The 14,204-nt window shown below is 37.6% G+C and overlaps 2 protein-coding genes across 3 annotated transcripts in view; both read left to right on the forward strand.

Annotated features, from left to right (window-relative positions):
* Positions 1–8,973, forward strand: part of LOC141394865 (uncharacterized) — a 31,190-nt gene extending 22,217 nt beyond the window's left edge. The window contains exon 3 of the mRNA XM_073969943.1: positions 7,358–8,973. Within this exon, the coding sequence (XP_073826044.1) occupies positions 7,358–8,940 (1,583 nt within the window). The 3' untranslated portion in view covers positions 8,941–8,973. The remainder of the gene's footprint in view (positions 1–7,357) is intronic.
* A 4,690-nt stretch (positions 8,974–13,663) lies between these two features.
* Positions 13,664–14,204, forward strand: part of LOC141394866 (uncharacterized) — a 30,780-nt gene continuing 30,239 nt past the window's right edge. For both annotated transcript variants that reach the window (XM_073969945.1, XM_073969946.1), the window contains exon 1: positions 13,664–14,018. The gene's annotated coding sequence lies outside the window, so the exon portion shown is untranslated. The remainder of the gene's footprint in view (positions 14,019–14,204) is intronic.

Raw genomic sequence — 14,204 nt, forward strand, 5'->3', positions numbered from 1 at the left:
ATTTATATTTTCGGATGACTTGAGGTATTATGTATATATTTATATGTATGTATATATTTGGTCTAGAAATAAATTTGCGAAATTATATGGAAATCGGTTCAGATTTGTATATAGCTCCCATACATATTTTCGCCCGATTTGAAGTATGTATGTACATATATATTTCAAGACCAAATTCTGTCACACATTCCAAATTTTATCAATTGGTTCATCAAATACCTCAAGTCGTCCGAAAATATAAATCTGAACCGATTTTCACCAAAAGCAATAGCGTTCTACCTGTGACTAAACAAATTATCTTCGCCAGTTATTAGCCGAATCGGATACTAAATTGCGACTTTTACGTTGCTAACGGACGGACGGATCATCATAAATCGACTCAGAAAGTGATTGTATGTATGTAGAAAAGGGCGGCCCAAAAAATGAATACTTTGTTTTTTTTTTTTGAAACGCCTACCCTCTACATTTTTTCCATTTGATCCAAAACCCTTATATCAGGAAAAATTTCTAAAATTGTCTTTTTCATTTCAAAAAAATCAAAAAAAAATTTTGATATTACATCAATGATTTTTGGCACATAGATTAAGAAAAAAATCAGCATTCCAAATCTGGTTTCGTTACTAACTTTGATCGTTGCGCGCAAAAGATATGACTGTTTTAATTATGATAATTAGAAAAAATTCTAAAAAAATCGCGGCTTAATATTGTTAGCTATTATCGTCAACTGAATTCGTAACCTTTGCGATGATGCAAAAAAATAATCGCAAAGTCTCAATGGATTCGCGAAAAATCAAATTTGTTAAATAATTTCACGTATTTACAAACATATTTTTGAAACAATAGCGCTCATACTTACGAAAAATATATAAAAAAAATTATAACAGCATCCAGACATTTTGAGGAGTAAAATGAAACCTAAGTTGTGAAGGTTGGAGCTATAGTATTCAAGTTATTTGCAAAAATACGAAGAAAATATTACGAAAAAATTAAAATCATATTATTCTAATTTTATTTTTTTATGGTTTTCTAGGAAAAGTCGGAGAAAAAATGTTTGAGTTCTTCGGCATTTTCGTCAAAATTTCACGCAATAATGATGATATTCCGTTGTAACAAATTTTTCGCTTATAGTTTTCCTATTGGATAATATTATTAGAACCTTATATCAAATCACAAGGAATTCCAATGGTGGCATAACGTTAAAATAATGTTATATTGAATATTACAACATTTGAGATGCATATAAACCGCGCAATTGTGAAAATGACATGATGCGCATCCGATTTTCCAACACAGCGAATCAATCCCTCTTATTTGATGTACAGTTTGTCAAATTCTATTTGGCGACCACGATGTAGCATCTGCTGCATATTAGGGTGCAAAACACAGTAAAATGGTCATAATTTCCGCGAAGTTCATTTACATTTTATGCGCATCCGATTTCAATAATCACCATTAAAAAATACATCATTCTATGCCGTTTCAATGCGATCCATCAAGAACCGTGGATGTAGCATCGCACTCAATTTTTAGATAAAATCTATTATATCTCTGGATTTACGAGAGTTTTTAAATATCTGTTTTCGCGCAGTTTAAACACGCGTATCGATCTATTTATTTGAGTAGAAGTGACACATCCAAAACGCGTTTTAATATGCGATATTTTCAAAATAATTTTTTGCAAATTTTCAAAATTTGAGGGGTATCATATCCGCCGATCTAGTGGGTGGATTTTTACGCGTCGTGGCTTGTTAGATTCAGAACGCAAAAAAACTAAATTTACGCGGGTTTCCACGGAAATCGATTGACGTTTGTAAATTTTAAACCAAAAAAATAGGTTTTTGAGAAAAATTTACGCACAAAAATTTCGTGTTTGGGCGCAGATTACTGTGATCCTGTGAGGGCTACACCCTCATGTTATACATTAAAAAATGCGAAATCGTGAGTACTATAATCAAATAATAAGCTTTTGGTGAAATCCAGCTGCGCGTCCCGATTAGAACAAAAATTGAAAAACCCCAATTTTTCTGGTTTCAAAATGTCAGCATCCGTTTGAGGTAGATACAGTGGATATATTAAAAAATCATACTTTAGAAACTTCAACTCTGAAGTGTGCTCTTTAACTTCTCCTTTGAGCTTTAAGCTCTACATTGTGTTGTAAAATCACTAATTGGAAAATAACATAATGAAACTCGTTTTTTTCAACGATTTTTTCCGATTTTTTTACATTAGTACGATCACAGCTTCCGCTCAAAATATTATTTTAAGAAACCCCTCGGTGAATCGGGCTAAAACAGTTTATTTTACCGAAATGCGGTCAAAAGTTATGGTATAGTAAAACTGATCGCGAGTTACAATAGCTCATACCTCAGTTTCAACATAAGTTAAATTTCTACAAAAAGCTTGATATGTGAAATTTTGTGGCCATCGGTTAACGTTAACCCGTGCCACCCGAGCGATCTTTGTTTCCATAGTAATGTGTATGAGACCAAAGCCCCAGAACGCTTCCTCCCGATTTCGGTATTTTCAAGGTTTTACCCTAATTATTTTACAGAAATGGCTGAAATGTCGTAGTTAGCCTTCGTTGGCAACGCTGAACTTTTCTCCAGAAAATTGTCAGTATAGGTCCACGTTTTGATGTAGCACCCATAGAACAGTACCTCCCGATTTTTAAGTTTTTAGCCTTATAATCACACTGAAATGGCTCAAATTTCGTACTTAGTGGTTGTTAGGAGCATTAAACTTTCCCACAGAAGTTTGTACATGTGTCCATTGGAAAAAAGTGGTTAAATCATCTGAAGAGTTGCAACATCGGTGCCGGTTCAAGTGAATTGTGGGCAATGGTTAAGTCACTCTCCAACCTCTGAAGCAGGAAAGATAGGACCTCAGTCACGTTTGGCGACGTTACGTTGACTGACCCGAAGAGGTGCGCAAGTTATTTTAATCGACAGGTTGTCAAGCACCCAAGGCGAAGAGGAGAGTACTACGTCGAATCAGATCTCTTCCGGCCGAACATGAACCACCACAGTTTACAATGGATGATGTTGCGAATCCCATCAGGAACGCTAAATCATCCGAAGCGTTGGACCCTGATGGAATCTCCATGGTAATGCTGAAGCAGCTGGATAAGCCGGGAGTAGAGTATCTCACTAAAGTTCCCAACTTGTCGCTAGCCACCCTCATTGTTCCCGAAGTCTGTACCCGAGCAGGTACTGCAACGAAAGCATCTCATTGTGTTGTTGTACTGGAACAATCTTTGCCTCCTCATGTAGATGGTCCACTGAAGACTTGAGGAGACACCCTGTTGCTGTTCTCAGAGCGGCATACTGACAAGTTTGAATCTCTTTCCAATGAGTATTAACTAAATTGGAGGACCACAGACCGACCTATCGCGTTATATGTGGTCAACAAGGTTTCTTTATCTGCACTCCAAGTGCTGCCGGCTAGGGACTTGAGGACCTTGTTTCTGCATTTCAGTTTGTCGCTGATAGCTGCGGCATTCGCGGACGACGTGAACGTAGTGTCGGATGTGACCCCTCGAATTTTGGGGCAGTTTGTGGTCGAAATTCTGCTACCATCGACAACGACATTCAACTCTCTCCTATACTGCGCCGTCCTCGCGTGGAAAAAGTTGTTAAGATCGGTTAAATAGGAGTTCACTCACTCACAGATGTCATCAGAGTAGGTACGTGACGGCAGGATCGTAAATACGTTACGATATCATGTCGTCTGGAAGGGGCGGAATACAGGAAGCTACATGTTAAACAGCTCCGGAGATATCAACCCACCTTGGGGAAATCCCTGTTTCACTCTACGGGGTTTGGACTTCTTGTTCCTGAATTCCATGTACGACTGGCGTCCTCACATATAATTGATTACACTGTCCGACAGCCAAAATTACACTTGAACCGGACTATATACGTTTGAAAATATAGGCAAAATGGAGTAAAATGGCATTTTTAATTTTTCGTTTTCTCATCGTTTTGACCTTTTAGAGGTCAAACAAATTTCAAAGGTCAAAATTTGTCAAAAAAATATTTTAAATACCTGTACTCGTCGTACGATGCTGGTATTGGTGTCATATTAAAGAGGAGAGTATAGGCTTTACATATTAATTATAAATTATTGCATTCCAGGATAAAAAGACATCAAAAATATCCTTGAAAAATTAAGTCAAAAGTGAGCATTTTGGCAGGCGCATATCTTCTAAACCGCGAAGAATTTTAATTTGTTCATGGAGGCAAAGTTGTAGCTCTTGTCATAAAGAATATAGATTCTGGACACATGAAATCCACCAAACCTCATCTTCATCATCTTCTATAACTTTTTCTAGGGGGTTGACCTTGGCGATTTTGACCTTGAAAATGAGGTTTGGTGGATTCATTTGTCCAGAATTGATGTTCTTTATGACAAGAGCTACAACTTTGCCTCCATGAGCAAATTAAAATTCTTCGCGGTTTAGAAGATATGCGCCTGCCAAAATGCTGACTTTTGACTTAATTTTTCAAGGATATTTTTGATGTCCTTTTTGTCCTGGAATGCAATAATTTGTAATTATTATATAAAGCCTATACTCTCCTCTTTAATATGACACCAATACCAGCATCGTACGACGATTACAAGTATTTAAAATATTTTTTTGAAAAATTTTGACCTTTGAAATTTGTTTGACCTCTAAAAGGTCAAAACGATGAGAAAACGAAAAATTAAAAATACCATTATACTCCATTTTGCCTATACTTTCAAACGTATATAGTCCGGTTCAAGTGTAACAAAATTGTCGGACGGTGTTATAAAACGTTTAAGACTTGGCCGTTTCAGACTAGACCTATAGCAACAAATTTCTAGGGGATAGTTCAGTAGTTTCTACTAAGAAAAAATACGAAATTTCAGCCATTCCGGTGTGACAATTAGGCCAAAACTTTGAAAATATCGAAAATCGGGAGGTTCCTTTCTAGGGAGGCTATATCAAAACGTGGACATATAGCATAAAATTTCTGAGGAAAATTTGAATGCTCCCAACGAAGACTAAATGCGAAATTTAAGCTATTTCGATTTGATAATTGGGTTAAAAACTTGTAAATACCGAATATCGGGAGGTAAGCTGTGACCCACTGTATTTTGGAGAGTTTTAGTCACAAATTTTAACATAACTAGCTGTAATTTGACATTTGAGATTCCCAGTGGTCACAAAACTTCTATGCCAAAATGTGTCGACATAGATCCATGTATTGATATTGCCCCCATATAACGGTACCTGAAAATTTTCGTTATCGAGGATATTAGCTGTATTTGTTGTCCGAACCAGCTGTAATTTGACATTTGATGTTACCAGTGGTCAAAAACCCTCTTCCTCAAAATTGTCAAGATAAGTCCATGTTTTGGTATATCCCCCATATTTCTGTATTTCGAGGATTTTAGCTGCATTTGTTGTCCGAACTACCTGTAATTTGACACTTGAGGTTCCAAGTGGTCACAAAACTTATCCACCAAAAATTTTCGAAATGGGTCCATGTTTTGCTTTAGCCCTCATGTCACGGTACATGCGGATTTTAGTTATTTCAAGAATTTTAGATGCATTTTTTGTCCGAACTTGTTGTAATTTCACTTTTGAGGTTGCCAGTGGTCGCAAGGCTTCTCCACCAAAAATGGTCATCATAGGTGCATATTTTGGTATAGCCCCCATATAGCGGTACCTCCGAATTTTAGTTAATTTAAGGATTTTAGCTGCATTTTTTTGTCCGAACTAGCTGTAATTTGACATTTGACTACTTTGCGACCACTGCAAAACTTCTCCACCAAAAATTTTCGACAAGGGTCCACGTTTTGGTTTAGCCCGCATATAACGGTACTTCCGGATTTTAGTTATTTTGAGAATTTTAGCTGCATTTTTTGTGCAAACTATCTGCAATTTTACATTTGAGGTTCCCTGCTGTCAAAAAACTTCTCCACCAAAAATTGTTAACATAGATCCATGTTTTGGTATATAGCCGTACCTCCGGATTTTAGGTATTTTGAGGATTTTAGCAAACATTTGTTGGCCGAACTATATGTAATTTGACATTTCATGTTCCCAGTGGTCCTCTACACAAAAATTGTCAACATAAGTCAATGTTTTGGTATAGCCGCCATATAATGGTAGTTAGTTAGTTAAAATTTTTTTAACCGAACTAACTGTAGTGTGGTCATTTAGGTTGTTAATGGTCACAACACTTCTCCACCAAAAATATTCAACATAGGTCCAGGTTTTAGTATAGCCCCCTATTTTATGGATTTTAGGTACAGTTTTTGACTGAACTACCCGCAATTTTAAATTTGAGGTTCCCTGCAGACGCTAAACTTTTCCACAAAAAATTGTCAAAAAAGGTCAATGTTTTTGACCGAACTACCTGTAATTTGACATTTGAAGTTCCCAGTGATGACAATTATTCTACACCAAAAATTTAAAACATAGAAGATACCTTCCGATTTCGGTATTTTGAGGATTTTAGTTACACTTTTTGACTGAACTATCCGTAATTAGTCATGTGAGATTCCCTAGAGTCATGAAATTTCTCCACCAAAATTTTTTTAGGTACAGCCCCGTATAACTTTACCTTCCGATTTTGGGTATTTTGATGATGTTAGCTGCAATTTTTGACTGAACTACCCGCAATTGACATGTGAAGTTCTTAGTTGAGAATATTTTACTTCATATATATTGGCATATATTTAACAATTTTTATACCCTATACCACAATGTGGAAAAGGGTATAATAAGTTTGTTTTCCCAAAAATTCATGTAACGCCGCGAAATATTCGTCGTAGACCCCTCATGTGGTATACCAAACTTCATATCTCGACGAGATAAAGCGATTTAGCGATGTGTGTCCGTCCGTCCGTCCGTCCGTCTGTCCGTCCATTAAAAATTGTAATCAAGCTAGAGGCCGCAATTATGGACCGATTGTCACGAAATTTAGTATGGAGGTCGGGTTTGGACCAGAATAGAACTGATTAGTTTTTGGCGATGATCGTGAAATGTTAAAGGGATGAAATGGACCAAAAACAAAATTTTTGCTCGATTTTGTAGCCGCTCTGTAGGTCGCAATAATAGTCCGATCGGCGCGAAATTTTAAACGTAGTTTTGGTTTGAGATGAAGAAGTAGCGTGCAAGTCAACGGTATGATCGGATAATATTTAGCGGGTTAAATTGATCAAAACTTTTGTGTGAAAATTGGTAAAATTTCTAATGCACATCTTATAACAGCTAGCCCGGAAAGCTAGTGCACAGGGATAGTGGTATAGGGTATCACATGGTCGGCCCCGTCCGACTATAGTCTGTTCTTACTTGTTTTATTTAATGTTTTTGTTTTTATTTTAGAATTATTGAAAGGACTTGCTGAAGGTGTGGTAGAGGGTATACGTAAACACAATCGCAAACAGCAGCAGCAACAACAACAGTATCATTACAAACCAAACTATGGTAATAAAAAATCTACTGAAGATCCAACTATAACTGCAGTTAACGAAGGAAATACTCAACAAGGATATGCCAATATTAAAAAGGATCCGCAAATAAGTCCACAAGACAACAGTGTATGCACACAAATAAAGGTGAATGAACCGGATCCTAAAAATAGCACCAACACCATCGAAATCGAAAAGAAAGTGTGCAGTCCAGCTGATCCAGCACCCAATGTCCCCACACAATATCCTCAAATGTATCCAATGCATCCATTACCATATCCTCAAGTTAATCCAAATGGGGAAATCACTTGCACTAAACTTAAATTTAATGAGACCGATCCCAATAATAGCACGAGTACCGTACTGGTAGAAAAGAATGTATGTTATCCAGCTTATCTACAACAATATCCACAAACTTTTCCGAATGGTCAAATTATGTGCAGTAAAATAAAATTTAATGAGACAGATCCCAACAATGCCACAAGATCCATTGAAATGGAAAAGGAAGTGTGTTATCCAGATTATCCACAAAATTATTCGTTGTCGTATCCTCAATTTGATGCCAATAGTCAAATTGTTTGCGATAAAATCAAAGTAAATGAAACCGATGCTAACAATAGCTCCAAGGTTATTGAAGTAGTAAAGGATTTCTGTTTTCCAGTTTATCAACAAAATTATCCATTGCAATATCCCCCCACCTATCCGAATGGACAAATTATGTGCAACAATATAAAGATTAATGTGACAGATCCCAGCAATAGCACCAAAACGATTGAGGTTGAAAAAGAATTGTGTTATCCAGCTTATCCACAAAATTATCCGTTACAATATCCCCAAGTTGATACGAATGGGCAAATTACCTGCGCTAAACTTAAATTTAATGAAACCGATCCAAATAACAGCACCAGTACCGTTGAGGTAGAGAAAGAGGTTTGTTATACAGCTTATCCAGAAAGTTATCCACCACAATATCCACAAACTTATCCGAATGGACAAACTGTGTGCAACAAAATAAAGGTTAATGAGACCGATCCCAACAATAGCACCACTACATTTGAAATTGAAAAGGAAGTGTGTTATCCAGCTTATCCACAAAACTATTCACCGCAATATCCCCAGAATCCTCCATACACCCCTCCTCAACCTGCAATGTATCCCGGTCAAATAATTTGTTATAAAATGTTAATAAATGAAACGGATCCAAATAACAGTACGCATATTCGAGAAGTTCTAAAAGATGTTTGTTACGATGCACAGCTACCCAGCGTAAATCCGAGTACCGCTGAGGTACCTTCAGAACAATTAAATCAATATCCAAATCCATTGCTTCCTACAAACATACAAGCAAATATTGAGACAGGGAATGTAGGAGAATATTCATACAAAAATCCAAAGATGAATGTTGCGTATGTGGCTGCATCAGGATGTTCTGTTACAGAATATAGTTTTAAGTTATATGCATCCCTTTGTGTCATAATTTTATTGCTTTGCAAATAACAAATGCTCCCAATAAAATATTTTTAAATAAAATGTGTTCTAATATTTTTTTCATTCGTATTCAGGTACGTGGAAGTAAAGATAGCATCCATATAAAAGTTCCTCCGGATTTAAGGTATTTTAATTATTTTAGCCACAGTTTTTGACTGACCTACCTCTAATTTGACATTGGGGGTAATTTGAAGTCAAACATTTTCTCCTCCAAAAAATTGTCAACATAGGTGCATGTTTTGGTATGGCCCACATATAATTTTTTACTAAATTTTTTGACCGAACTATCCATTATTTGACATTTGAGGTTCCCTGTAGTCACAAAACTTCTTCACTAAAAATTGTCAAGATAGTCAAATGTTTTAGTATAGGCCCCATAAAACTTTGCCTCCTGATTTTAGGTATTTTGATGATGTAACTAGATGTAATTTGCCATTTGAGGCTCCCAGTTAAGTTCGGACGTCTAAGACCCGTATTGTGAAACAAGGAGTTCGCCAAGGCGGAGTGATATTCTCGGAACTGTTTAACCTTTACTTTTCATTTGTGAACTCCTATTTGACTGATTTTGACGATTTTTCCACGCGAGGAATATGCAAATATCCGCGGCCACTCTGTTCATCACATGGATGGCAGAAGTAAGCACCGATTTGAATGACATACGCGATTGCAGCAGAATTCCTCCCTTCCCTCGACTATCATTGACAAGCTGAGATGTAGGTACAAGGTACTCAAGCCACCAGCCGGCAGTACTTGGGGTACAGATAAAAGAGCCTTGTTGGCCTCATATTGTGTGATATATCGGTCTGTGGTAAGCTATGCAGCGCCAGTGTGGTCCGCGAATATTATTAAACCGCAATGGGAAAATAAACATGTCAGAATGCCACCCCTGAGAACTACAATATGAGAAGACAAATGTGGTCCTCGGAAAACCTCCCATATCCATCGCAGCTAAGGAGCTTCAGCTGCCACGACAAGCCAGAGTAGTTTTGACTCAACTACGCTCGAGACGGTGGAGCCGTCTAAATTCCTGTGCACCTTTCCAACTACTCGGCCAAACCTATTCAACTAAGTCCAGCAGCTTTGTGGCTAAAACCCATCGAAACAGCCACATTCCTGGAACTGGAGATAGACCCAGAGCCAAATTAAGCAGAAATACAATCTTACAAACATATCATATATTCTTACAAAAACACCAGCTATTTGCGACGAGATCAGAAGTAGTCGCTGGTCGGCAGCACTTGGAGTGCTGACAAAGGAACTTAGTTCACCTCTTGCAAAACAATAGCCCGGTCTGCGGTAAGATATGCGGCGCCAGTATGATATCCAAATGTTAGCGCTATGCAGTGGAAGAGTATTCAAACCTGCCAGAATGAAACCCTAAGGACTACAACAGGGTGCCTCGGAGGCACAGCCTCCTCATGTCAACAGTGGACCATCTTCATGAGGAGATAAAGATTTTAACGGTACTACTTGTACAACAAGATGTTGTCGATGCAGTAACTGTCTGGGTGTTATCGCCTGCCACAATCTAGTGGACAGGCTTCCCCAACCCAGGCACGTTAAGAGAGATCTTCAAGATCTGAATAGCGAGAGGTCTAAAGGTACAAGCGAAAACCTTTAGATAAGAGAAAACCTTTTGAGATCTTGTATAGACAATAAATTCCTTCTGAGGTCTTCTATAAACAAGCAAAGAACTCTTGAGGTCTTCTTTTTCGGACAAGGACTTTTGGTCTTCCAAAGACAACATAAGATCTCTTGAGGTATTCTATAGACAAGAAAATTTCTCCTATGGGTTTCTGTAGACTAGAGATATTGAGATATTCCATAGAGGTCTTGATGTCATCTACAGACAAGGGAACACCTCCTGAGGTCTTCTATAGACAAGGAAAGTTCCTTGAGGTCTTCCAATGACAAGAGAAAACCTCTTGGAGTTTTCTGCAGACAAGGGAAACCCTTTACATCTTCTATAGACAAGAGAAGACCTTTTGAGGTATTCCATAGACAAAAAATTCCACCTGAGGTCTTCTATAGACCACGAAAGATCCCTTGAAATCGTCTATAGACACGAGGAGACTTCTTGAGGTCATTTACAGACAAGGGAATACCTCATGGGGCTCCTGGGGTCTTCAATAGACAAGAAAATACCCTTGTGGTCTTCCAAAGGCAAGAGGAGACCTCTTGAGGTTTTCTACATACAAGATAAAGCCATTTGACCTCTTGAGATCTTCTATAGACAAGAGAATATCTCTTGATCTCTTCTATATACAAGAGAAGACCTCTTGAGGTATTCCATAGACAAGAAAATTTCTCCTGAGGTATTCTATAGACCAGGAAAGACCTCTTGTGATCGTCTATAGACAAGAGAAGACTTCTTGAGGTCTTTTACAGACAAGGGAATACCTCCTGGGGCTCCTGGGGTCTTCAATAGACAAGGAAATACCCTTAAGGTTTTCCAAAGACAAGAGGAGACCTCTTGAGGCCTTCCAAAGACAAGAGAAGACCTCTTGTGGTATTCTATAGACAAGAAAATTCTTCCTCAGGTCTTCTATATACCAGGAAAGATCTTTTGAGGTATTCTATAGATAAGAAAATACTTCTTGGGGTCTTCTACAGACAAGGAAAGATTTTTGAGGTCATCAACGGCAAGAGAAGACCTCTTGAGGTTTTCTAGAGACAAAAAATCATCCTGAGGACTTCAATAGACAAGACAACTCATTTTGAGGTTTCCTACAGGCAAGAAAACACCTCTTGAGGTCTTCAAAGACAAAGGAAGAGCTCTTAAGGTTTTCTGTAGATAAGAGAACACCCGTTGACCTCTTCTGTGGACAAGAGAAGACATCATGATGTCTTCCATAGACAAGAAAATACCTCCTGAAGTCTTCTATAGGCAAGGAATGACGCCTTGAGGTCTTCTACAGACAAGAAAAGGCTCTTGAGGTCACCAACGACAAGAGAAGACCTCTTGAGGTCATGTAGAGACAAAAAAATATCCTAAGGACATCAATAGACAAGACAATACATCTTGAGGTCCTCTGCAGACAAGAAAAGACCTCTTGAAATCTCCAAAGACAAGAGAAGACCTCTTAAGGTTTTCTGTATATAAGAGAACACACATCTTGAGGTCTTCCATAGACAAGGAGAGAGCTCTTGAGGTTTTCTATAGACATGGAAAGACCTTTTGAGGTCTACATAGACAAGATAATTCCTCCTGAGGCCTTCTATAGACAAGGAAAGACCCCTTGAAGCCTTCTACAGAGCAGGGAAAAACTCTTGAGGTCTTCCAAAGACAATATAAGACCTCTTGAGGTCTTCAAAGAGAAGGGAAGACATCTTAAAGTTGTTTATAGACACCTCTTGAGGTCTTCTATAAACAAGATAATTCCTCCTGTGGTCTTCTATACGCAAGAGAAGACTTCTTGAGGTCTTCTACAGACAAGGGTAGACATTCTAAAGGTCTCCTACAGAGAAGAAAAGAACACCTAAAGTCTTCTAAAGAACACACATCTTGAGGTCTTCCATAGACAAGGAGAGAGCTCTTGAGGTTTTCTATAGACATGGAAAGACCTTTTGAGGTCTACATAGACAAGATAATTCCTCCTGAGGCCTTCTATAGACAAGGAAAGACCCCTTGAAGCCTTCTACAGAGCAGGGAAAAACTCTTGAGGTCTTCCAAAGACAATATAAGACCTCTTGAGGTCTTCAAAGAGAAGGGAAGACATCTTAAAGTTGTTTATAGACACCTCTTGAGGTCTTCTATAAACAAGATAATTCCTCCTGTGGTCTTCTATACGCAAGAGAAGACTTCTTGAGGTCTTCTACAGACAAGGGTAGACATTCTAAAGGTCTCCTACAGAGAAGAAAAGAACACCTAAAGTCTTCTACAGACAGGTAAAGACTTTTTGAGGTTTTATACAGACAAAGAAAGACCCCTTAAGGGGTCTATCAGTTTGAATAGCATACATCATGAAATTCGTTCCCGGAAGAGCTTCCAGGCAGGATTGAAAACATTAACACAGATGCAACATAAACAACTATTGCGTAATCGATGAGGAATTGATCATTGATCGCAGCTGGAGAACGCTGTCTCAATTACGTTCTAAATGATGCACAATACATATTGAGAAAGGATTGGCTATAACGTGCAGCACACGGCGCAGACTCGAACAACTCACATTACGTTTACAACTGTCCCGCCAAGTCTATCGAAATTTGTGTGTTTTCAACTCAAAGCTCCAGAAACTTTGTTGTCACAGCCTGTTGAAGCTAGACCAGGAGATTGGACTACAGCCAGATTAAAAAGTCAAACTAACATACGACTATATCTTTCACTGCTACAACAACAATCAATATTAATTAAATAAACATATACATAAATTGTTATATCAGATTCGTTTAAAAAAAATGTGTTTTAATGGCATATTGAGTGATTGTCGTGTCAAAACCAGTTCTAGTACAACTTTTTGGTACCAACAAAAGTATACAATTTCGAGTATTTCGTTCGTTTTTATCATCACTGACCACCAGAGATTGAATTGTGGGCGACTGACTAACTAACTGATCAATTCTCTCTCCAATGTTGTTGTAATCACCGTCGTCATCATTGGTGTCCAAAATAAATGAGAGAGAATTGATGGGAGGGCAATGTCCCTTTGTTAAACAACGGCTGACATAGCTCTCATTTTGATTTGTTATTCTCTGTTGTTACGCTAACGTGCAGGCGTTGACATCAATGGTCGTCATATACTACTCAACAAACAACATAGATCGCACAAACGTAAACCGTATTCAGTTCATTGACAAACGTTGAGCGCGAAACAAGACAAACGTGGAGAAGAATAGGCCAGTGATTGGCTGCCTTGTGAAAAATACACAAGTGTTTAATTCTCAAATAAATTTTAATATATATTTTTGAATTATACAAAAAAATTGTATAAACAATAAAGACAACCACTATATACATATATAGTCAATAACAAATAAACAACAACATAAAAGAAGAGTGAACAAAAAACAACAATCAGACAAACGAAAACATATTGACGTCCAAAAGTGATTCAGACCGTGTGTCAAAATCCATTGAAGAAACGGTAATAATTTTTGTGACACTTTTTCTTAGTTAAATTAGCAAATACATATCTTCATATTTAGTATCTTTATTATGTACAACAATTTTGGCAAATGCGGTTAAAATGGCATTTTTATGGTTGAAATAAACAAAAATAAATGAGCATGAAACGGTCTAATTGGTATCGAAATTTCTGTTCCATCTCCCT

Source organism: Musca autumnalis, unplaced genomic scaffold (assembly GCF_047663935.1).
Source record: "Musca autumnalis isolate F117 unplaced genomic scaffold, ASM4766393v1 scaffold_2, whole genome shotgun sequence".
NCBI classification, from domain to species: Eukaryota; Metazoa; Arthropoda; class Insecta; order Diptera; family Muscidae; genus Musca; species Musca autumnalis.